General features: G+C 45.1%; 1 protein-coding gene across 1 annotated transcript; it reads left to right on the top strand.

Annotated features, from left to right (window-relative positions):
• Positions 1-890: 890 nt before the first annotated feature.
• Positions 891-25646, top strand: LOC119181223 (uncharacterized). Its single transcript, XM_037432403.2, has 4 exons — positions 891-1114; positions 4685-4867; positions 23399-23429; positions 25108-25646. Exons 1-4 carry the CDS (start codon positions 1096-1098, stop codon positions 25253-25255), a joined length of 381 nt encoding a protein of 126 aa, XP_037288300.2. The 5' UTR covers positions 891-1095; the 3' UTR covers positions 25256-25646.

Genomic DNA, 25646 nt, shown 5'->3' with positions numbered 1-25646 from the left:
GGTTAGAATATGAGGTCGCGCGCTTTGTTGAGAGCTCGTTTGTGACAGCGGCGGGGAGCTGGAGGGGCAGTAGCCGAAAATTGTTTGATTAATTTAGCATTTTATGGTAACGGTGGCATTGAAGCCGTTAAAAGCAAAGTAGTATCGAAAAAAATCTCCAGTTCTGCCACTTCCTAAGCGCAGAAAAATTAAACGAAAGAAGGAGAAGCGCACACCTGCACTAGCAAATTACGGTGGCAGTTGCACAAAATAGAAGGCAATGTCAAACTGGTTTGTGCTCACACAGTACCCTCCACCTGCCCCTCCCCCCGGAAAAATAAAGACCGTGAGCACCAATGTCATTTGTTAAAATAATAAAATTTGAAGCAACGTGCGTCAAGACTCACAAACACGCGCAGAGAGATCACCTCCACTCCTCTCCTCGAGGAGACGGGACTAGCATCGCGAAGCACGTAGTTGGGGCAAAATATGAAATAATAAAGGCAACAAGGGGGGTGGACGAAAAAAAGAATATGAGAACGACGAGGGAAGAAAATAAAAGGAGAAGCAAGATAGGAGACTGAAAAATGGAAGGCAAGCGAGACGCTGTGATGAGACGCCCAGAAGAACAGAAACGGGAAAAGAGAAAAAAACTAAGATAAAGAAAAGAAAGTTAAAATTTTCAAGTGGCGAGGGTGCGGGCCCCCCTTACTCTGTCACAGACCAATCATACGAGAGAGATGCGAGCGCTCGCTGCAAGGAGGCCGCGTTGGTGGTCGGGGCGAGAGCTTGTCAGAAGCCGGGCGATGGGCCAATCGCATTCCCAGATCGCCAAAGAACCCCCTCAAAACACGGGCCTCGTCGGTGGCTCCGCAGAAACGAGCGGCGCGCCGAGCCGAGAAGGGGGAGAGGGGATCTCCTCCGGCGGGCTTGCCTTAAGTGGGGCGCGCTTTCGAAGTCGGCCGCATCCACAGCAACGGATTGACTCCGGCACGCACGTTCTATAGTGGCTTCAACGACGCTGTGCTAACTCGAAGCCATGGCAGGAATAGACTCCCGCGAAGGACAGAGCTTATTCATCAACTACCTCATCCTGATCGTGCTCCTGCTCATCTTATGGGTCCTGTACGTCGGAGTGAGTACACGTTCTGCTCGACATTTCTCTCGTTCCCGCACATGAGCATCGGAATTTCACGCTAAGTTATGCCATCCTGTCTCGTTCCACGAACTAATAGTATTAATTCGGTTCTCACAAGTGAGCTAGGTTTGCAAACCATGTCATCAGTGCGCGAAACACAGGCCTCGTTAGCCGGCTCTCCAATAATGAATATTTTTTCCCACACTTACTCTCCGTTGATGATTTAATTAAACTTATTCCAAACCCAGTAATCTTAAAATAGCAAGAACACTATACAAAACGTTTCGATTGGTGCATTATACGTAATTATACCCGGTAAGCTGTCACGTGCGAAGTCATAAACAGGATAGAGCTATCTTACGCGTCGAGCTCGAAGAGCTCAGCGTGAGACGAGGTAAGAGAAGGCAATTTCCAGTGCGTCCTTGTGTCCTCAAATTGGGTAAGGGTGCCGCGGATAAAAATTACTCATAATTAATCAGGCCATAAGCTAAGTGACTACGCTAAGTGACCACATAGCAGGACGCTCACGTGACCTTGTGAGCCTGGCATAATACAGAACTGGTGGTCGAATAAGCAGGGCTTGGCATTGCAGGGTCGTAACGTGCTATATTTGTGTCCTTTTCATCCCAAAACTACTAGTGTTGCGTTTAGAAAAGCAGCTTAGGTAAAAAGATAGCTTTTGTCTCAATTTGACCTGCGACAAAAAAATCGTGGATAAAACGCGACTTTCAGGAGATATGACTATTTTTGTACAAGCAACTTCTGGTAACGCCCTAACATGGGAATTCATCAATGCAGAAATAACGAAAGTAATACGAGTTAACAGCGAATTCACCTTTCTTGTACCCAAACTGCATCATCGACTGCTTCAAATTAGTTTCAGGGGAAAAAAATGTAAGGGCAGAACCATAGTACGACACAAGAATGTGAGAACCAACGAATGGCTTCAAAGATAAACCTGCTTAATATGCGTCCATAAATAGGACACCTACGAAAGCGTAAACGACGCTATCCTACAAATAAACATTGTTTCAATGCCCTCTGGCCTGCAGCGGTTTCTAAATATCGCACGAAATGTGAAAACAAGAAATGGGTCGCGTGTCTACGCGCTTCGCAGCGAATATCGTACAATTTTTTTGCCGGCCTTGTTTCGTGCATATCGCCGCATTATCAGTGCAGCCTAAGAAACACTAGATTCCTTATAATTACGTATCTATGCATTTTCTAGTAGAGGAACACACCGCCTAACACTTACGTATAAATGTTCCACCTCAGATATGCATAATAGTGGTCTTTGATCGACAATGTTCACAAGTATGAACGCAGGCACTAGTCTAGGATGGCTATGCGTTCAACAAGTGCTTGAACTTTGGCCAGGTGGCTGAATTGTGTGACAGACAGACAAACAAACAGAAAAAGAAACGACAGACAGACCAAAATTTCTGCGTTCAAGTATCCCAAGAAAGACTATTTAATAAACAGCAGCTGTATACTGCGCGCCAATCTAAATTGTTTTGCGTGTCTTTTCGGTGTTCGGATATGGCCTATTTATTTTGTTAATACCAACAAGACATTTAGTAGAAGGTGCTTTCTGGCAGCCTTGAAAAAAAAATACCAGCTGGATAGTACAAGTACTCACGAATATGGTCTTCCTTTTTCTTATTCTGCAGTGAATGGCCAGATCTGACGCCATAGTATGTTATGTGTACCGACGGGAGTGTACGTATCATAAAGGACGTGGCCTGCGCAACTGTTTAGTCAAGCACTACCTTGTAGATGAATCACAAATGTTGAACAAACATTCCGATGTCACGTACTTGTGGAACTGGTTACTGCATGGTGAGTTTACACTGCCGCTATAAATTAATAAAAAAGGACACGCCTCTCGTGACGTCATCACGTGACGTTTTGGTCGACAAATTTTTGCAGCACATTTTTACGATGAATCACGGTGTTTTCAAAAGTGCCTGTAACGAAGCCATGTTAAATACATACACGTGAACGACTGCAATCACCCCACTATGTTGTGACACTTTGTTTAATACCAACATCTGTAACTATCTTGTCCATGATGAACTACGGTTTGATTAGCTGTTGACACGAAACCATCAATATCAATGAAATCAATAGTCTGCTTGCTTCTTCCTTTGGCGAGGAGACTAATGTACTGCAGAACATCAGTTAAGAAACGCGGCTGGCATTTAAGACGAACCAGGCAAAGACAATTGCAACGCCCTGTGGCAAACGCCAAACTAGAAAAAATTCCCGACAAGCGACCATAATGAAATAAAAGAGAAATATAGCCATCGGTATTCTGTAATAACGCGTTATTCGTCAATCGAAGATGCACCGTGAAAATGCAGCCTGATCAGTTACGAACTGCGGTTAAGCAAACGGCTATGGCTGGTGTTGCTACGCCAGCCAAGTGTCTGCACTCTGTATTCTGAGTATTGCAGAATTTATTAAAAATGCAATAAGTAATCACCACATTTTTTTTCTAAATGCCGTGAGCGCTCGGGCATATCCCACAGAATGGCTGCTTCCTGTATGGGCGGCTTCGTCTTAGACGGGCGCTGCCATCTTGGCACTTTCATACGCGAACGCTTTCTTTGTTTTGCGTGTCGTAACTCCGAGTTACCGAGGCCACTAAACGCCTGTTGTTCCCGTACCCTCTTTCCCGTGCTTAGAAGTATACTGATCATGACATGTGGCGAGAAGGCAAGGTAACAGCTGGTCATTTAGAATAACGCACTAGATTCTAAGACACAGGAAACATGCCATATGGAGGTAGAGTTTAGGTAGGCAAATGAGGCTGAGAAGTTTGCGGGGATATCGACGTTGCCGTATCAAGCCCATAGCTAGAGCTTTCATAGAAACATGGAAAATGCAGACACCTCTACATGCGACTACTGCGGAGCTGAAGAGACCATTGAACACGTCTTGTGCAGCTGCGCTTGCTACGACACACAGCGATGCCAGCTCCGGATGGTTTCGAATCAACTGGACTCTAGACCATTCTGTGTGCAGAATATTGTGAGACCTTGGGTATCTGCCTCAGTTGTGCACAAAGCGACTAAAGTACTCCTACTTTACTTAAAGACAACAAACCTGAGTGACCGCCTGTAGACTGTGTGTGCTCCCACGAGTGTGCTCGTGATTGTGTGTACCTTTTAACTCTCTGCAACCTCTTTTCTCCCCTTCATCCCTTCCCCAGTGCAGGGTAGCAAACCGGATGTGCGTCTGGTTAACATCCCTGCCTTTCCTTGCATCTTTATCTCTCTCTCTCTCTCTCTCTCTCTCTCTCTCTCTGTGTGTAAAATGCCTTGACCCTGCAGTGGGCGTAGTCATGCTGATTATGATTATGACATGGTAGCGTTTATTTGGCTACTACAGACACAAAACGGCAACGTTAAAAAGGCCAAGATAGCGGCCCTAAAAAGTTGACCGTAAGATAGCCTACGATACGCCACGGTCGCGGGTAGGAAGCTTCAGGCTTCCGCGATAGCCACGTCTTCAACCTTGCATAACTCTCGATACCCGTGCTAACCACGCCACCTTTGTCTCCAGGGCGACGCACGCGGCCACGGCCGACACTGGACCCGTCCCTCTCCCACCCTCTAGGAATCCCGTACACCCATTTGCCCCACGAGAACTTGGACCCGCGTAGCGGTATACACGAAGAGGCAGTTTTTTTCGCTGGTAGTACAGCCTTTCCGTGTAGCACGGAGCCAAAAAGTGCTCCGACCAAGAGTAAGTTTTTCTTTTATTTCGAGACTACCCAGCAGCTTCGCTTGTATCTCATACAAAGCACGCCACGAAGTCTGGTTGCTATGGTGACTGAACGAACAGCATCTACGGAACGCGCTTCTACTTTACTGCATTTCTAAATGAGCAAGTCGGAAACAGGAATGTCGGGGGGAAAATTGCAGCGAGCTTTTACTTATATGCTATAACGCGCCAACATAGATTATTTGGCTTACAACTTCATAGAATATACTTTTACAGCGCAAACATAAAACGATCCACAAAGAAAGCGACGACACACACCAGCGCTGACTAACAACTGACTTTATTTCGGGAAATGTCAATGCATAAATACCTCCTGGGCAACCTCACCGCACATGCGCCACACATCTCGACAGATAACAGACACTCAGAGGAACAATCAGAGTTGACAAAAGAAATGAAACCGTGTATTACATACGTGATGAAATGAACTGAAACTCAGATGGGAGCAGCGTCAGAGACGTGTCGCTTATACAAAGCTGAGCCCTTTTTCTGATATGATAGGCTTCCAAAGCCAGCAGCGCATGTTCATTGATACTCCTGCCAAGGATCGACGTCCCTTCAAAACGTGGCTCACAATTGCAGCAAGAATTAATATGAGCCACAAGATGGGCTCCTTTATCTTCGTTCTTGTTAACTTTTTGAGCGTGTTCCCTGAGCCGCTCGTTGATACATCTACCAGTTTTTCCGACGTAGAACTTGCCACACGATGAACATGCGCTGCTGGCTTTGGAAGCCTATCATATCAGAAAAAGGGCTCAGCTTTGTATAAGCGACACGTCTCTGACGCTGCTCCCATCTGAGTTTCAGTTCATTTCATCACGTATGTAATACACGGTTTCATTTCTTTTGTCAACTCTGATTGTTCCTCTGAGTGTCTGTTATCTGTCGAGATGTGTGGCGCATGTGCGGTGAGGTTGCCCAGGAGGTATTTATGCATTGACATTTCCCGAAATAAAGTCAGTTGTTAGTCAGCGCTGGTGTGTGTCGTCGCTTTCTTTGTGGATCGTTTTATGTTTGCGCTGTAAAAGTATATTCTATGGCTATGAACCAACTAGGCCCAAAAGAAGTTTTACAACTTCAGCTTACTTCGATGCGATGCCATACTAACATCCCTTATTTGGCTGATTTCACTAGAGGGGGAATAACAGGTACATCGAACACGTAGCCGGCTAGCCAAAAACCCTGCAGAACGATGAAATGAAGTTGCAATGAAACCCTTCAGGACAATGTAATGACAGTCAACGTGTAAAACAAGTGGAATTTTAACCAAAAATTCTAATCTGAATAACGCCGCAGCATGCCTTGAAATTGATGGAGCAGTTTTTCACTTTTTCCCATCACCATTACTGACACCACTGAGATATTACTTCAGCGAAAGTGCGAAACGTAATTTTTTTTCTTATTTTTATCTGAATTTTAATTAGTCAAACGCAAAAAGACGACTCAAGCTCTGGTTTGCCATTAAAGCTTTAATAAAGGTGAATTCTGAAAAAAAAATTATGTTCCTACGTGAAAGACTTCCTGTAGTGCACCACCCTCACTACACCCGCCTACTTTATAGAAAAAAAAACAATAAGAAACCTACACTGATGGTTTAAACGCACCTAGCGTACATTTTATTTTTCCTCATACAACTCTAAGAGTTTCTGAAGAAACTTCTTTGTTGTTGTAAACAAATTTCATTGCCAAAAAGAAAAACGCTACACGTGCGCGTTATGTCTAATGAAGGCACTACATGAATTGTCCATTTTGCCACAGTACAATGGCCTTCAATCCAACCAAGATTCTCAGTCAAGGGTTACCAGGAACGTCTTCTAAGAACGCTTTGTCAACTCGCACTTACTGACCAACTCACGCGCCTTCTTGACGTCAGCCGCAAGACATGGGTGACGTCACGACTTGGCGACTGACACCATGCCTTGGAACGCTGCCTTGTGCATTTTGTAACTGGCTTCATAGACCTTATTACTGACAGCTATATTTTTAGTAATAAGGCTTGCATGTCTTCACTTTTCTGTCCAGAGTGATTTTTAATACCCTATAAACCTCATTCTGCTCTGGTATCTGTTTTCAAGTGCCATATAACACATGTTTCACATACATGTCCATACATGTCTTCTGAAATCAATCTCAATACTCGAAGTGAGTGGAATCTCACACTCACCTTCAATGCTCACGAAATAGAAACCTGTTGCAACACCGACAGCTATCCCGTCGGTGAGCGAAGACTGAAATAGGCTATTGGCAACAGCCAGCCATTTTTTTTTTTCACCGGTTACTTTTCCAATATTTTCTTCATATTTGCTCGTCGAATCGGGTCAATGACAGGACCGTTGGCATAGGTGCACGAAGTTCTTCTTAAGTATTGTGTCGTAACTTACTCATTTGCTTTTACTCAAATCGAAATGAAAGTTTATTGCACTAAGAACACTTCTGGTGAGTGTAAAAGGAACAAGATTGTTCTAAAATCTTATTTTCCCGCAAAATCACTCAGGTCTTCGTTTCGTGACGCGAAGACACCTGTACTAATGTTTTGATGGCACGTATCCGTGGAAGAGATAGCATTGCTAGGAGCTACACTTTAAAATTTGATGTCGATGAGGCCAGCACTATGAGAACCTCAAAAATAAGAACTAAGAACTACGATCTCAAGGAAGGTAAAACGTGTGTGAACCGCAGGTAGCCTGTATAACCTCTAAACTTTTGTTTTATGGGACAACGTGCACTATAGCGTGCGCATATTTCGGAAAAGGTGCCCACACTGCACCGAACGACCACCATGCACTCGCACGTGGCACCTGTAAAGCGTGGTTTGCCTGTTAGGCATTACAACATACAGGCGAAGCCAACTTGTCAATAATGAGTCTCGCGAATTAGTTATTTTGTAAGAGTGTTTTGCACGTGTTAATTACTTACGAAATCGGTGTACGGCCAACGTAACTTTGTCGGTAGCATGTCTTTATGATGTGCACTAGCCTTACGACTACTTATTAACTACCAGAAAAACATAACTGCGGACGATTTCTACTCCCGCGAATTCGTTTACAGAGACACCATCGCTGCTGCCCCCTCCGCTCCCTGGTGCACATAAATTACGTGGTCGATATTCTGCACTCAATATAAATTTATTCAAAGCAGACGAACTTAGCGTAACGAATATCATTATTGCTTCGAAATTAACAACCAATTTGTATATATCACTCTACTTAATAATATACGAATTGCGTCCTAAGCAGTCAAATCTTAAAAATTTCCACATGACATGCTCGAACACATGCAGGTTTCAATGCTGCGACATCTGCTATCTATCTCTCTTTCTCAAATGCAATAAATTTTGTTATAATTTGACTTAACTCTATCTCACAAAAGCATCTATGCGCTAGACATTTATTTGTATATGGAAATGAGAGTTGGTCCCAACCTGATTTCTAATAAATCCTTGATTATTTTGATCAGCGGATCATTTGTATAACCAGCGCGTTTAACCACACTGGACTGCTTGCTTTCTCGGCTTACTGGAATAAACAATACGCGCGTCCACCACAGATAAATGACGAGACTAAAGAAAGAGACTTTTTTTAATTTTGTCTCGCCTTCCTTCAATAGTGATTTAGCGTATTGTGTATTACAGTGAGCGTATACCTATTAGCCGAACAAGAATTACTCGGGTGTTTACAAACCCGTCACAATGGTATAGTGGATAAAGCACTCGACTGCTGACCCGCAGGTCGCGGGATCGAATCTCCGGCCGTGGCGGCCGCATTTTCGGAGGAGACGAAAACGATGGAGGCCCGCGTGCTCAGATTTGGGTGCACGGTTAATAGCACCACGTGGTCGAAATTTCCGGAGCCCTCCACTACAACGTCTCTCATATTCGTGTGGTGGTTTTGGGTCATTAAACCCCGAGAATTATTATGATTAGTATTGTCTGTCTACAAAACGGCAGAAAGAGGAAGCTTGCAATGAAAAAAAAAAAATCCGTAAACGGGGGTAGTGTACTCGAGCAGAAGTTTCGACCTGGGGACTTGTATTCCTCGAGGCTAGAGCTGGTTTCCTTACCGTGTATACGTCTAGTAGCCTCTACTCCAATCTCAACAAAGCAGGGGGAGGGGGCAACAGTGAATGCCTCATCCCCCTTTCCCACTCCACTGTGGGCAGGGGAGGTGTTGGGACGAATTGCGTGAGTAAAATGGAACAGTTATTTTGTGAATAAAAATAAACCAAAGAGCGGGGGAAGGGGAAAAAAAATAGAAGTTTCCCTGATTCGGGGATGTCAAAAGAAGCCCCACCTAACACTGGCTGTCTACGCGTTTCGACGGGAACAAACAAGCGGAGAAATGATGCCACACCATCACTCTGAAGCTGCAAGGAAATGTGTGAACGAGGTGTAAATGGCTACATGGGCTCTTCAGTGATGTTCAACAAAATCTTAACTCATGCCTAGACGTGTTACTCGTAAACCGTTTCGCGGTCAGCGCGGTTTCCGTTACACGTGCAAGATAAATACACGCAACATCGCGTCACACCAGGTGGTCACATTCAGTCTTCGCATCGCGACCCAAAACAAACAAAAAAACAGTCAAACATAGCGAGGCGCTCCATTCTTTCGTTAGAAGAGCTCATTGATAATCTACGCTGTGGCTACAACGGGTTTGAAATCTACCCATACCGCACTGTTACAAGCTAGCTTCTTGCCTTTATAAAGCAAGGCGTCATCGATCCCAAATTGATCATCGTTTTGCGCCGAACACCTGGCCGGACGCATCCAAGGAATGGGCACCCACACAATCCTGCGCTAAAGAAAAAAAAATCCTGGATGCACACGCGCGCTCACTGAACCTTTGAAAACCCAAACAAGCAACGGTTGGGAAATGGGGCTATTGCTGGTCGCGTTACGGGAGGCCCAAGAACGCCGGGTCCGCGTTCTCAAAATAAGCACACACCCCCGTCCTGCACCCCTCTCTCTTCTCGTCGTCTCCCATCCATGCACTGGCGTCGTCGCGGAGAAGGGCGCCGCGCTTCACGAAGCTCATCTGTCAGGCCGCGAACAGGCGAGGGGCGAACAGGAACGTCGAGGTCACGCTCAGGGCAAAATAAGGCGGTGAACACGGGGTGCACGTCACTTCGCCCGCCTTGCCGTCTTTTGTACGTGGAGCCACGATGTTCGGAGCCGGCCCGATTCTTTTCTCTGCAGGAACCGAAGCAGGGATTACGGAGTGTCAGTTCCGTGTTCCTCCGGAACAGGTACTCGAAAAGTGTGCGAGGCATCTTGGTTCCCAAAATAGTCACCATAGATATACAGTTACACGACCCGACTCTTGCTTGGTTGCGAATGTACAAGTGTTACTTGTTAGGAGTGAAAAAAAGAAAAAGAAAACACAGCTGCACACACAAGATGATGCGGAAGGTTGCTGCTAGTTACTAACAACGTTACTGACAGCAAAAATAATTAATAGCCATTTACATTATCAACGCAGAAGTTACACGAAAGTTGCGTTGCATGACAGGGACGGCACAAAAAAAAACGTAGCCATACACACAAGGTACGCATACTAGCAAGTGTTACTTACCGACCCAGTCAGTTTACGTGCCACAATTGCGTGTGCACTCGTGTTTTGGATCGCGCGTCCTCTCACAACTTGCAGCGTAACTCGGCATCTCGTGATGGCTTACCAGCACATACTTTATTCCTGGCCACGTAAGGCTTAATTCAATTGAAGCGAATGCCAAGAAATCGATAAAATAAAACGCCTTTGCACAATCATACAGATGGACGCAGCACCCCGCAACTACGTGTCTCGCGATAATATCGCGGTTTATGCATGCACAACCATTTAATCGCACGTATGTGATCAAAAACCAAAGGGCCTGGCAGATACCGAGTACACGGTAGTACCGAATATTTAGATGGAAAGGGGGGGGGAGGTTGTGCGTGCTGATTTGGTGTCAGCGTGGTTGCTGCGGCTAAACTGTGCTGCACACTACTGTACTGTACTGTAATGTACTGTAATGTACTGTAATGTTCCGTAATGTACCGTAATGTAATGTATAGTACTGGACAGTCTGAGACGGAGATCACGTATTTGGGGCTCTCGGTCCCAAAGCAAAGTTTCACGTGATTTCCTCGCGTTATCATCGCGCGCACCTACTCACCGTTGTCAAACTGCGAGCGGATATCTTACGGATATGACACCCTCGATAGGAATGCAGCAAATGCGCAGCTTTCTGGTAAAAAAAAGAAAAAATGAAGAAAAGGAAATGTTGATTTGTGGGGTTTAACGTCCCAAAACCACCATATGATTATGAGGGACGACGTAGTGGAGGGCTCCGGAAATTTTGACCACCTGGGGTTCTTTAACGTGCACCCAAATCTGAGTACACGGGCCTACAACATTTCTGCCTCCATCGGAAATGCAGCCGCCACAGCCGGGATTTGATCCCGCGACCTGCGGGTCAGCAGCAGAGTACCTTAGCCACTTGACCACCGTGGCGGAGCAGAAGAAAAGGAAAGCGTGAGGATGCCAGAACACTATAATCTTTACAAGACAGGAGCCCGCCCCAAGTACGCCCGTCTGGCTACACAGTGTATTTTCGCAGACACAGCTTGTAACACTTTTTTAGTCGGAGTAACTTTAAACTTCCCTGACAGTTGGAGTTTTTCTTCAAGAGAATACCGAAAGCTCGCATCATATACGGTGAGAGTGAGAAGTGAACCTCGTGAGGTTCATTTTGACTGCACTGTAAGTTTCCCGACAGATTGTGATGACTCATTCTCGTACTCGGAGCGAAAAGAAGGCGCAAACGAGGAGACGAGGAGGAAACGTCGCAGTTTCGCACTAAGAAATCTTACTCGGGCGCGGGGTGCAGATAAACTGATTTACAGCCATTCCACCTGCTAGCAGCACGAAAGGACGATTCTCGGACTCTCCGCATTTAGACCCCCGGTATTCGGAGAGCGGGAAAACGAGGCAGGCAAACTCTTTCCGTCTCCCTTTCATACACACGCATGTCGTGCCCGGTGGTGGCTCTCGCTCCGTCCCATTCCTAGGCCACTAAAAATATGAACCGAGGGGGCTTTCGTCGCGCATACTTTGAAGGTGGCCTCATGGAGAAGACACTCAGTGAGACAAGTGGCAAAAAAAAAAACGGGAGGCGAAAGGTGCTGCAGTACTTTTTGGAGATTTTACTTTTCATGGTATACTGCTCTGGGGGGGGGGGGGGGAGTAAGGGCCGTTCCACGCGCTTCCCGCACAGCCGCAACGCACGTACCGGGACCCCTACCGCACGCAATCGGGAGACAAATAAGCCAATTGGCGATGCTCTTTCACCCTCCGCAGCGTCGCCAATTGGCTTATTTGTGCCCCGCTATAGCGTGCGGTACGGGTCCCGGCACGTGCGTTGCGGCTGTGCGGAAAGCGCGTGGAACGACCTTAAAGGCGTAGGACGCGGCAGCTCGGCTATGCCAGGATAGACGTATCATGAGCCACACACAGACGGACACACGTCCGGAAACGCAGGTGATCGGACGGATGGGTGGACTAGAGGGCGAGTTCGCGCGTGTCGAGCGCCAGCCCATTAGCTACACGTCACTCCAGGAGCTTGCAAGCCTTCTCCGGCGCGCCAGCCGTGCACCGAATGACGTCACTGTTCCTCGGGCATGCGCAGCATGGCTGCGCATGCCCAGAAAGCAGTGACGTCATGGATGCGAGCGAAAAATTTTATGCGTCACCAAAAAATCGAGTGGGATTCCAACTCGGGTCGTTTGGGCTCAAGTGGTATCGAATCCATGGAGCCCGTTTGCGTGACAAGCGCATGTTCCACCATAGAGCCACGTGTCTGCTTGTGAATACGACTAAAACAACTTCCTCTGCTTGGAAATGCAGTGAAAGTAACTTTCAGGGACTCGCTCTCTGAATTTCGTTCCGATCAGTTGTGCCCCCGCGATCTCCGATGACAGCGCAGCTCTGGCCGACTGAGCTCCCCCTACGCCATCCCCTGCCACCGACAAGAGCTCTCGCTGAGCGGCGCCCCGTCCTCAGACTCCTGCGACCGTGTCCATCTTTCCTATTTCCCCCTTCCTTTTGTCGTCTTCTGCCATTCGCTGTCCCTGCGCCTCGCTCTCTCCTTCCTCTCTCTATCTATATACCTTTAATCCTATTCTTTTAATACCTCCTTACCCCCATCCCTCGTGAGCTACTGTTGAGGTGTCGCACTCTAATGCAGACAGTCACGGGGCTCACTTTTCTCGTCTTTTCTCTTAAAGAACCACATTACAACCACATAAGTAACTTTCCTTCTTTACAAACATATGAGCGTCCTGTATACATACTTCACAATACAACATAAAGCATTGCAGCAATAATGCGTGGTACAAGCGCCAATTGAACTCGAGCGTCAGAACATGTTATTTTTCATAATGACTTCATGGTTTAAAGCCGTTCACCCCCTACAAAAGGCGCACAAGCTACTGCGTCTATTCCCTTAAGGCCACGTAGTGGGCGCATAGCAAGTTCGAATATTTCAAGTACAAAGTGTTTGAAGTACGCACTAAGAACATGACATCTCTATCGAGTTCAACTGTTAAAGGCGAAGATATAAGTACCCCCCCCCCCTTTTTTTTCTCGCTGTAATTTTACGATTAGAAGCTTCAATTGCAGAATTTTGGTCTCATATACATTTACTCATAAAATGAGAAGGGATTGCTCTGTGACGAAGCAAAATTTGCATCTAGCGCACGGTCCGTTCACGTACTTCGCATACAAGAATGTCTAAGGTTTCACGTGCGTAACTGGAATATTATTTATTTATTTTTATTTATTTACCTATTTATTTACTTAGCCCCCAATAACTGAACCTGTGTAGAGGGGAGCAGGTTACAACATATAAAAATTCAACATAAAGAAACAACACGGGCGATGTTATACAAGAGACGAAACTAAACGAAATAAAATCTCTAGCCGATGAAGTGCAACAAAACTGAAAGTTAATAACAGAAATTAACACTGAAAGCACGGTAAAATTTTACAGTACAAGCAGAAAAATGTGAACGTAAAAAATGCTGCAAAAAAGAAAAAGAAAGAAAGAAAGAAAGAAGGAAGGAAGGAAAGAAAGAAAGAAAGAAAGAAAGAAAGAGAGAAAGAAAGAAAGAAAGAAAGAAAGAAAGAAAGAAAGAAAGAAAGAAAGAAAGAAAGAAAGAAAGAAAGAAAGAAAGAAAGAAAGAAAGAAAGAAAGAAAGAAAGAAAATGCTGGCATCATCTCGACATGTGTCAAACGAAAGCAGTAGGAAGAAGGAAAACACATGAGGTGATTAGGCAGAGCTAGCTCAAAGCAGGTGAGCTGATAATGAATTACAGAACATGGTGTGATCAGAGATAGAAACAATGTCACTTGGTAGCTGGTCCCAATCACTTGATGTAAAGCCTATGAAGGAGTAAGAAAATGTGTTTGTGTTGCAGAAGGTACCTTTAATTTGAAATTTGAAATTTTGAAATGTAAATACAAGCGATAAATTACATGTGTTGAAGACAAATACAAAAGGAGGTCTCAAAGTCGCAAGATTGTGAGTGAGACCTCCTCAGAAATTATTAATCAGAGACACAACGCAATAGTAAACGGTGGTAGGAATACAAAAATAAGGATATATAAAATGTACATATAAGTACGAAACAGCGAATATAAGTTATACGAAATGTGAAGACAAGCACGAAAAAAAACTAATCCAAAAATGCAATAACATTCATCTGATGTTTGTAATCTTAATCTTGTGTTTGTGGTCAATCCGAGGTGAATGATGAGTGGGAGGTGTAATGAGCTCAATGTAATGAGCTCAGTGATGGATGAAGGCAGAGCTTATGCAGAAGGCAAAAACGGAAGTACTTGCGACGTAGCGATAAAGCACGCACTGACAAACGGTGCTTCATTGCTATTGCGCTTGATGCACGGTTGTAATCAGACAGAATAAACTGTACGGAGTGATTTTGAATTATATCAAGAGATCTATTTAGGGTTTTATGGGGAGCTTTGCAGATTGCAGCAGCGTAATTCAATATAGAGCGCACATGAGTTTTATAAAGAAGCCCCTCCACGTTGGTCTAGTGGCTAAGGCACTCGGCTGCTGACCCGCAGGTCGCGGGATCGAATCTCGGCTGTGGCGGCTGCATTTCCGATGGGGGCGGAAATGTTGTAGGCCCGTGTGCTCCGACTTGGGTGCACGTTAAAGAACACCAGGTGGTCGAAATTTTCTGACCCCTCCACTACGGTGTTTCTCATAATCATATTGTGGTTTTCAGACGTTAAGCCCCACATATTATCATCATCAGTTTTATAAAGAAGCAGCTTGAGGGAGTGTGAAGCTTTGCTAAAATTACGATGTATGTATCCCGATGTACGGTTAGCGTTGTGTCCGCGATGACGTTAGCATGAGCATTCCATGTTACAGTGAAAAAAAATGGTAACGCCCAAGTACCAATAGAACGATATTAAAAGAAAACTTCAGCTTATAATTGCTTACCCCTGCAGTTACCCAACGTTCCCCGTTCACACATATACAAATCTAACGCTAAGTTATTTGCTTTCTTTTTTCTATCGGCTCAAACGTGTGCGCGTATATGCCTCGATGAACCAGGAAGTGCTCCCGAATCTTTATAAATACCACTACACTTTCCAGCCGTAAAACGTAAGCTTTCCACGCAGCAGCGACGGCGAATACGAGGCATGGGCTTCGAATCGGAGCCAGAGTAAACAGGGCGGTTTATATCCGGCCGGCTAACTATGTAGCTGCGCAGTGCGAATCTGCCGTCGTGGTGACGTTGAACTCCAGCTGGCGTAAACAGCGGCGCTGTTCCGCAGCGTAAATATTCCGTCGACAGTAGTGCCGCGGTCCTCCCGAGAGGACGCGGAGGCGAAGGGATTCTTGGCACGTCGCCCGCAATCAAAATACGAGGAACGCGAGTCCGAGACGTCGCGACAGTCCTGGCATAGCTGCGGCACGTGCTCCGCGGCACGCAGTCGCATTTGATCGCCGGAAGGTTACGCTGTCTTCAGACTGCACGCACTGATGATGATGATGATGATGATGATTTGTGGGGTTTAACGTATCAAAACCACCATTTCATTATGAGAGACGCCGTAGTGGAGGGCTCCGGAAATTTAGACCACCTGGGGTTCTTCAACGTACACCCAAATCTGAGTACACGGGCCTACAACATTTCCGCCTCCATCGGAAATGCAGCCGCCACAGCCGGGATTTGAACCCGCGACCTGTGGGTCAGCAGCCGAGTACCTTAGCCACTAGACCACCGTGGCGGGGCACACTGCACGCACTATAGTCGGTTTACAGGCTAAGAATAAATGTAGGCTCCTCCCACAGCGGTAGCCATCCTACCCAGGCAGAATTTTCATACATGCGTCTGTTTAGAAAAAGTTGTTAACGATTTAGAATAAGTGCGCCGCAAATTACAATCGATTATTCACGTGACGTCAGGACCTTTCATATATTTCAGTAATTTAACTTTGCCGTACGCGTGTTCATTTCTATAGTTTGGGTCAAAAAAAAAACGTTACCTCTAAAGAAATTTCATCAAAAATTTTGAATTCACTCCTCAGCCAAACGTAAGATTTTCACACAAAAAAACGACGAACTTTTAATTCAAAATATGCGGGTTGTTAGCATTATCCACGAAAAAGTGTTTTTTTTTTTATGATTTGAACGGAAATCGCCAATCATTGCTCTGTTGTAGAAGTGTACGACAGGCACGCTGCAGTACTTGGGGCGGAGCACGTATTTATTCTGTAGCCACACTACATAAACGTAGTGCCTACGTTTTATATAGTGTGGCTATCTATATATTAGTATAATCGTTTATCAAAAGCTCTGTCGCTATACAGCTTTTTAGAACGTACACTCATGAAAAAAATTTTTTTCTCTCTTTAGGGGACATTGTACTCTCTTTGAGGGTCCTGTGACCCACGAGAGTCGAGTGACGTCACACTCAACCACAAGAGTTAACGTGCCTCTTTAAAGAAAGGTGCTCATATACATGACATGTCCAGACTTAGAAAAAAAAAGAGTAACTTTTTTTCTTAGAGTGCATCAATGCACTCGGTCATCCTTTTTTTCATAAAACAACAAAACAACCATGTTACTCGATAGTCTAGTCTAACCATGACTACGTTAGACCATACCTTATGTCTACCAATGGGTAAGGTGTAGTCCTGTAATGCAACGTACGGTGTAACGTGCCGACTGAGTAACTGCCTACCCCGCCGCCGACGGTTGGAGGCGCCAACTGACAGGCATCGCAAAGGTAAACGTGAGAAAACTTTGGCGGTCGACAAGCAAGCAAATGAAGAAACAAAAAAAAATGCGGGCGTCTAAAACAAGCAGCATAAACGTACCAAGGTCTCGTTTCGGAGCGACGCCTATGCCGCTCACATGCGCTGTATCACGTAAGCGAGCGCCCTCCGTGAGCCAGCAAACGTCGCTGCGTGAAACACCGTTCCACTGCGGTGTTCTCCGAGCTCAGCGAATGAGCCTGTCGTCGGAGTGAGCTTATATTTAGCTGTTACCCGCGCGGAGGGGACGAAGGACGGCTTCCGAAAAAAAAAAAAAAAGCCTCGCTGACAATTGGTACGCGCACAGTTTGGTGCGGCCGAACCGCGGTTTCAACGCTGATGATGAAGCGTAGAAGGAGCGGAGCATGGCAGTCCAGTTGCGCGGGTCCTAATCTCGGCAAACTTCATGATACGGCGACAAAAAAAAAATGAAAATAGGGACCATGGCTTCATCGTGAAGATGGGGGGGGGGGGGGGGGGGGGCAAGCGGAGCTTGACGCGTCTTACACACTTCCTTTTTTTTTCTAGGTCACGTGGCTTTTTATGACGCGGTGCCGCGCCCTCTTCCTACAGAGAGAAAAGGAGCGCGTAGTCTACGCAACGCCGACTAAATTTCAAGGCCGAAAGGCTGCCGCAGTGACGTCAGACGTTGGGGGCCCAGTTGCCCAACTGGGCATGCTCAGTAAGACTTTTTTTTTTTTCCACATCTTTTATTCGGCCCAATCAAGCCGCAGCAGCTGCGAGAGCGGGAGAGTTGGTTCTCCTAAAACGTGAACGAAACGCAGGCTTCCCGCCGCGTTCGCGGCGTAACTGGGCCCCCACCTTCTGACGTCACTGCGGCAGCCTTTCGGCCTTGAAATTTAGTCGGCGTTGGTCTACGTAAGGAAAAATACAGGGGCCTTAGGTCTACGCGAACTTGCGCGCCCTCTCTCCCCATATGGGAGAGAGCCGGCGCCGCGTCAGAAAATGCGTACGTGTGGTCAGGCCTTTCCTTCCTCCGAGCCGGGAACAAGACATTCCACCAGGTTCTTATCAGCGCAATACTTCCGTTGCTTCAGGCGACAACGAACGACGGTTAAGATTTCATATCAAGACAACAATGGGATGCGACAACGTAAAATGGCAAAACAATTTCATAAAATAGACCCTATGCCATTTGGTATGGGGGTCCAGACAAAGCCTTGAAACCACATCACTAAGAGAAGAGCAGCGGGAGGACAAGTTATCGGAACCAGGACTGAAGATTCAGCGAAGCCTGGTTGAACCGCCACGAAACAAGAAGAGACCAAGAACGCCAGCTTGCAACTGCCAAGTAGCAATTTCAAAGTACCAAAGCGCTATAGCTGTATGAGACGTCACGTTCAGGGGGAAAAAAAATTAATGAAATAAAACCCAGTACAGGGAAACGCGACAGCTTGCATTGGCATCACTGTGGTCGCCATCTTGAGGTACCAGATAGTTGAGATGCTCCGTGAACTCCTGCTCGATCGCGCCGAGCAAGAAACACTGAAATCAGATTAGTGCCGGTGCTCCCCTGACGCGGCTGGCAAAAAGAAGAAATCGGGGAGGGCACAAAAGAACGCGTGGGGTGAACGACTCTCGGTTGTCCCTTGCACTGGCTACATTGTACACTGGCACTCTCAAATGCGATAAAAAAATCATGGTGGCCGCCATCTTCAGGTAGCCATGGCAGAGAACCAGCTGCAGTGTCTGTGTGTTGGGCACACGATACACATAGAAGATATATAGCGTGTGACGCACGCGCAGCGACAACAAATCTAGCGCAAAGCTCCGCGTACCACATTCTAAAACTGCCTATCTCTCGGCGCCAGCTTGACTGCTCACGCTCTGAGTGCTCAAGTGCATCGTTGCTGAGGCCCGGTGTTATTTCCGACCCCATCCCTGCCAGTCCGCAGCGCTCCAAGGAACTATCTGGCGTCCTATATTTGAAAGCCATGCACTGCGTACCTGCCGAAAAACAAACGTCACGTCCCTCCGTTTGCGCACTTCCGGAAGTCACATGACAGGCAGGAGCTCCAGAAGTACAGTCCGCCACAAAACAATACAGACTACGCGAACACGTTCCGGAGCTTCGTGCCGAAACGACAGCCGACGGCATTTTTTTTTTTTTTTTTTTTGAAAACCACCCGCTGTCGACAGAGCTTTCCTCGGACGCGTGGCTTCGTAGCCGCGTCACGTTATCAGTTTTACCAGCGTTGCGCAGGTTATCGCTGTCTCAGCGCAAGATGCGCAGCCGAATACTGGAGCAAAAGTGAAAAATGATAAGCCTTCCAACACCGATCGCTACAGCAACGACCACGTCAGCCAGTGTTCATGCGCGGCCACCGAACGAAATGTGTTCTGGTTTTCCGGTGCGCACATGACACCGTGTTCGTAATATATCAGTGCACCATTGTTTAGTTCAATATATCTAGGCCAGACGAACGGCGGACCTTCGTGCGGCTGTTTTATGCATTAATGCCATCGCAATGAGTGCTTCACCTTCTAGACGCACACCTTCGTTGCTAGTGCAGCTTCCACTCACGACGATAGTTATAGCACTAGAACAGAACGATGACAAAGAGACAAGAAGGACACGAAGGAAACTTCGTGGACTTCGTGTCCTTCTTGTCTCTTTGTCGTCGTTCTGTTCTCGCGCTGCAACTATCGAAGTGTACTTCTTGTCTCTTTGTCATCGTTCTGTTCTCATGCTATAAATATCGTCATGTCATACCAACTAGCCCAAACTGCCACACTTCTAAGTTCCACAAACGGTTGCATGCACTATGGCTTCGCATGTCAAAGCCGCAACTTGATGCCAAATAATGACTCATGCATAGAAAATCATAATAATTTGAAAATATGTGGCATAATAATTCCTATCGTGGCTGCAATTTTGCAACCTTCATATCATGCACAGAATTGAGTCTTTTGATGATTGTGCATAATTTGTTCATTCTCAATAAAAAATTACACCGCTACGATCTGCCCCAGTCACAACTTGTCTATGTCTAATGTGGACATCTCAGAAATTCTTTACCACCCCTTATTTTACAACCTTTTCTTTTTTTGCTGTATTGCTCACCAAACATCTGCTTAACGAGACATTTTCAGAACTGCAGCCTAGAACTATGGCCCGACACTACTTCTAGTGTTCATTTAGCTTTCTGCGACAAACTGAATAAGTACACAAGCCAACTTATGTCCCTTGGCTTGTAATTAAGAATTGATCGAATACTTTTTATGTCTCTCTTCAAGGGATTAAGAGCAATTAAAACACAAATACAGGGCATTTGTTTAGTAAAATGTATCATAATGCTGTGCCTGAAAAAGAAAGTACCTGATCAGTGGACAAAAGATGTACACATTTGTAAGTTGGCAGTGTTGTAATCACGACATTGTTGGCGCCATAACAGGACAGTTTTGAAGACTAGCCACAAGTGGCACATTGTCGAGCTGATTGACCATGCGCCGGGTAGGATATTCAAAATGAGGTCACCGATTTGAAATCATGTGAGTATAGTTACATGCGAGTGGTGCAAGCACCGGCCCCTCCTTGCACAAGACTCAACGAACTACTGTCTACACGTTCCCTTTGTCATCTCTCACACTACTGTTTAATGAAATTTATTTCTGCTGAGTAATTTTCCCGGACTTCTTTCAATTCACACGCAGTTGTGCCATGCCAACCGCCCACGATGTCTTCCCCTATGACGTTTGTAACAAAGTCGGTTCGCAGTACACTGGTGTACTGTGGTGTACTGCACCACCAGCTCCCAGATAATCGTCCTCCTTTACTATGCCCATGACTTGGCCAGATTACACCTAATAAATGTTTAATTATACTAAACATAACATTCAAGAGTTGTGAGCTTAGCTCACAATTTGGTTCCGTGCATGCTTATCCTTTTCACAAACATTCAGACAAGTATAAGTTACATCAGCTCAGTTAACAACCCATCAATACCATGCTTATACTCAATTTAAGCACTAATTTGTATCCCAATTAGCTAATGTTATGTTCTTGATCATGACTTGTGATGCAATTCAGTGTGACTGATAATATTACGATGTGCAGAACTACTACTAATGACATTTTCATTCGGCCGCTTCAATTTATTGAGATGAGTTTTATAATGAAAAATGCGGCATGTTTAATTATTGCTAGCAACAAAATGCAAGCAAAACATCACTGTCAAACAACCACAAAAAGAAGATGCAGATATGGACTGTATAGATTATCAGAACACATTGCTGACAAAACTCTCAACCCAATTCAGCAGAGCATGCACGAGGGGAACGCATAATAAGGTTTTCTGATGTGCGATCATTAGCACAGCTTGCCAGTGTATACATTTCCCGTGCTGGTCGACGGTGTAATTTACGGGACAACTTTGCATTCCTGCCAAGTCTCACTGTCCCAATTGAGAAGGCATGGAATCAGTGGAAGACTGAACATCCTTTCAAACAGATAACGCCATCACCATTAACATTTGACCTTGAATTGAATTATTAAAATATATCCTCACACAATGTGTGTGTTACAAACAAGACAATAGAATAGAAGCCCAGCACAAAAAAATATTATTAGGTCCTGTGCTACACAACAATACTGCCAGATGATTAAAAGATAACATTGTTAGCAGGAATGCATCTGTGAGAGTGCACAAACCTTCAGGGGACCTTTACACACTGTTTCGGTTTTTTCTAGGCTGATTAAAGCCAGATGATCCTATTGTATCAGAATGCATTTTGCTACCAAAAAATGAAGTTATTTAATATCTTTATTGTGAAAGAAAAATTAAATAGAGGTCATTTGCAAATAATGAAATAAAAGCTGAAAGCAGGCATAAGACGAGGAATTAGGCGAGCATGAGAATCCACAGCATATTCTCCGACAACCATTTCATGTTCGCTCATCAACCTGCAAAATATGAAATCTAACTGATGTAAAAATAAGACTGTTTGTTGATCTTTAAATTCATGCAGAAATTGTGGCTTGGTTTAAAAACACAGCATTGAGGAGGCCTGAACAGCATTTTGGCAGTCTCTGATGCTAGACTAGACTTTAGATAAGCCTTGAATTTTATATGTAAAACTCTATGCCCTGCATAAGATTTTGATTGCTCTAGTGAGAAACACTTAACTTCAAACTGAGACAAGACGAGCTTCCTTTTGAATGCACGTCAAGAAAGATATCGTATGGTGCAACGTAACCATAAAACTTTCCATGTGGCCCTCCAAACTGATTGTTATACATTCCCACATCCATTCCAGAGTTGCCAACTTACTACTAAAGTGGCATCATGCACGCATTCATAATACTATTTACATACTGTACTCCGTATAATTATGAACTCGCCGTGCTTATTCTTTTGACTGTGCTTTGTTAGTTTTTGTATTGGTTTTTATCTAGCCCACTGTATTCTCACCTCAATGCCTGCATTCATTTTGCAATTGTTTACTTTTCACTCACATTTTTACGTCCTTAAAGTGCATATAAATATATCTCAGTGCAACGACCTTATGTATTTGTGGTTGTCTGCTTTTGCGATAAATAACACGAGAACCACGAGAACACTGATTTTTTTTTACTACCACTCAGCTGGGCAAATGTAAAAGGACTGTCTGGCAGCACAATAGACACTGCGATGTCATTTAAGTGAGGTTATATTAGGGTAAAAGCCGTAAGCACAGCCCTGGAAAATGAGGGCCCTTGCTCCACACTATATGTAATTTAACTGTGCAGCTGTGTTGTCTCTTGCAGTGAAACATATTACTGCCTTCCACAACAGAAATGCTTACTTTACACCCCATTAAACTGCTACAAGCCAACGCTTTCAGTTTGCTTCACCATATTCTTGTTTCCAAGAACAGCATCCGAAAATGAGGGACACAGAGAGGTGCGTGTAGTGTGTACAATAACAAGACACACGCAGCAATGTAAGGGCATGCCCAATGTACCACTGACGTAGCAACAAAATAAGTTCGCAACAAATAAGAGCAAATGCCCTTCGTTTTTTCCTGCCCAACCAATCTATAAGCGAAAAGCAACCAACCCAAAAGGCTGCCTTACTCGTAGCTTGGCTATTCTCGAAACATTCACTCATTTGATTATTGCCTTTACTTACACCTGAATGTCTTCAATCTCTTTTGCAGATGTAAATGCACCACTTGGACTGGCAACCAGGTAAGATGTTATTGACCTTTAGAATAGTTACAGCTGCCACCACACACGCTTAAAACCTCCCACAACAAAATCTAGAAGCCTGTACCAAGCTTTTTCAACATCGAAAGCAGTGCCCTCCACAGAAATTTGCAATAACAAGCAAGACTGTGCATTCCTCGGATCTGCAAATAAAGGGATACGAGACAAACGTCTCCTTAGGTTTTATTAAATGTGTGAGAAAGTTACTTTGGTTCTTCATTCCAGCGCAAGGACAGTTGCAGCAAGTGCTGTACTGTTCGAAAATGAAGAAGCATACATCCATGCTCAAGTCCGTCATTTTATACTGTGCATGCACAGTAGTAAAGAGTACAACGAACATGAACATTGCTGAAAGAACAGGAGTGAAGCTACAGACTTTTTGTATAACTAGCGAGGACACCACGGGTGACTTGATTCGTACGAATAAAAGAGAAATTGTCACCTTTTACCATAAGAGGACGGTATTAACTCTGGTTCTGATCACTCAGTGTAAAAGTGAAAGAAGGCAATGACATCCCATGATAGGCAGGACAAAAATGAACAACTTTGGTGACATACTACCGATGAAGCCACAGTGGGGTGCCTCGATGCTTTTCCTCCACCGATAATCCGTTGAGGATGTCTAGTACTACATACATTGTAGCTACATCCAACATGAATGTGCCATAAACATTTGTGCGCTGCACTCACATCTCAATCAAGCTTGCACAATGGCTTAGCATCCACACTTTAAAAAAGATGTTGTGTGCCCCAGTACACGAAACCACTTTATAACCGTGTGCCAGCCATTTGCTGCCAAGAAGTGGATACCAGCATGGCACAGATAATGCCACTCTCCACATGGCGACTAGCAAGGAGGACCATTGAGGCACCCCAAGCCGTATTAGTGAATGGCAATCCCTTTTCAAACATTTATTTGCACACATGTTCTAAAGAGGTACACCGCCACATCTCAAAGTGGTCCAGCCCTTTGATTTTTAGCTTGTAACTAAGTGCACTGCTTTCGAACGTACAGGGTCAGCCAGGCAATGGCAGTAATTGTAGCAAGCTACATTTCACTACATTTACTGGGCACTGGGCCAAGAAGTGCACATACTTCATGCTGCTCATCTGATTAAGTTCTTCGTTTGCTTCTGAGTTTAGCTCAGCTCTGTTCCAATGGTTCTGTCGTCAATGAAAAGAGCCCAGCAAAAAAACACATCACCGTGTTTGCACTCGCTGATGTAGCTGCTAGAAGTTGTGCACCATGGTGAAAGTTGCGACACAGTTTTTGTAATCTTCTTACATGAAATACACGTTAGGCGGTACTGTACTGGTGTCCGTTTATATTTCATGCTCTTTCTTTTCTGGTTGTGAGTCAATAGCAGGCCATTACTAAGGTGTCTAGCTGTTCATTGATATCGCGAAAGCAAGTGAATTGAACATGCATCGCCATCAAAGTCGGGTAAATCCTGATCATATGAAAGCTTCTCGTCGTCACACTTCCTACGACACGCAAGAAGCTGTGGTACATAACATCACAAATCACGCCATAACGTGCCCTACAAGTATAAATTTATGTATGTAGCGATGAGTTTATAAGTACATGCTTTCCCCAATGTAAGCCAGTTTGTATGCAGAACTATAACCAGCTCATTAATTTTATATTTTCATCCAACAGTGGCCATCCGCTGCAAAACCCGACGGCTGCCGAGATGCCGCACTTCCAACAAGCAACCACGGAGGGGGCCCTCCTGACAAGGGAGCACCGAAAGTCGCACGCTCGCAAATTCCACTACGAGGGGGCCACACGTGTTGGCCTCGTATAGTACCAACAACGTTATCCACAGCATACAGAGTGAACTAGAAAGAAACAAAGAAATTGGCACAAGCCCAGATAAGCCCACATGTGAACAGTCACCGTGGAAGCAAGCAGCCTGAATATCATGTATATATAATGAAACCCGCTCTTTGCACCTTAGAAGACTGTCCTGTAGATAGAACTCAAAGCTACCATCAATCATTCGATGCATGCTTCAGCAATAATCATTTAGAGGCCTCTTTGAGGCCCCTTTGTGCTTAGGCGTCATCAGTGTATGTGTTGCGTCACATCTGTCATGTTAACATTGTGTCGAAGCTACTTCGCCATCCTGCTATGGTTGTAGAGATTAAAGGTGAAATCAATAGAAAAGTCGAAATAAAATTTGTTCTTAATGGTTA

This window comes from Rhipicephalus microplus, chromosome 10 (genome assembly GCF_043290135.1).
Source record: "Rhipicephalus microplus isolate Deutch F79 chromosome 10, USDA_Rmic, whole genome shotgun sequence".
Lineage (NCBI taxonomy): Eukaryota > Metazoa > Arthropoda > Arachnida > Ixodida > Ixodidae > Rhipicephalus > Rhipicephalus microplus.
Note: the sequence above shows the minus strand (reverse complement) of the source record. Positions and strands in the feature narration are given on the sequence as shown.

Coding starts and splice junctions, on each gene's coding strand:
- LOC119181223 (XM_037432403.2), top strand. Junction 4,868..23,398: donor AAAAAGTGCTCCGACCAAGA/GTAAGTTTTTCT, acceptor TCTCTTTTGCAG/ATGTAAATGCACCACTTGGA. Junction 23,430..25,107: donor CCACTTGGACTGGCAACCAG/GTAAGATGTTAT, acceptor TTCATCCAACAG/TGGCCATCCGCTGCAAAACC.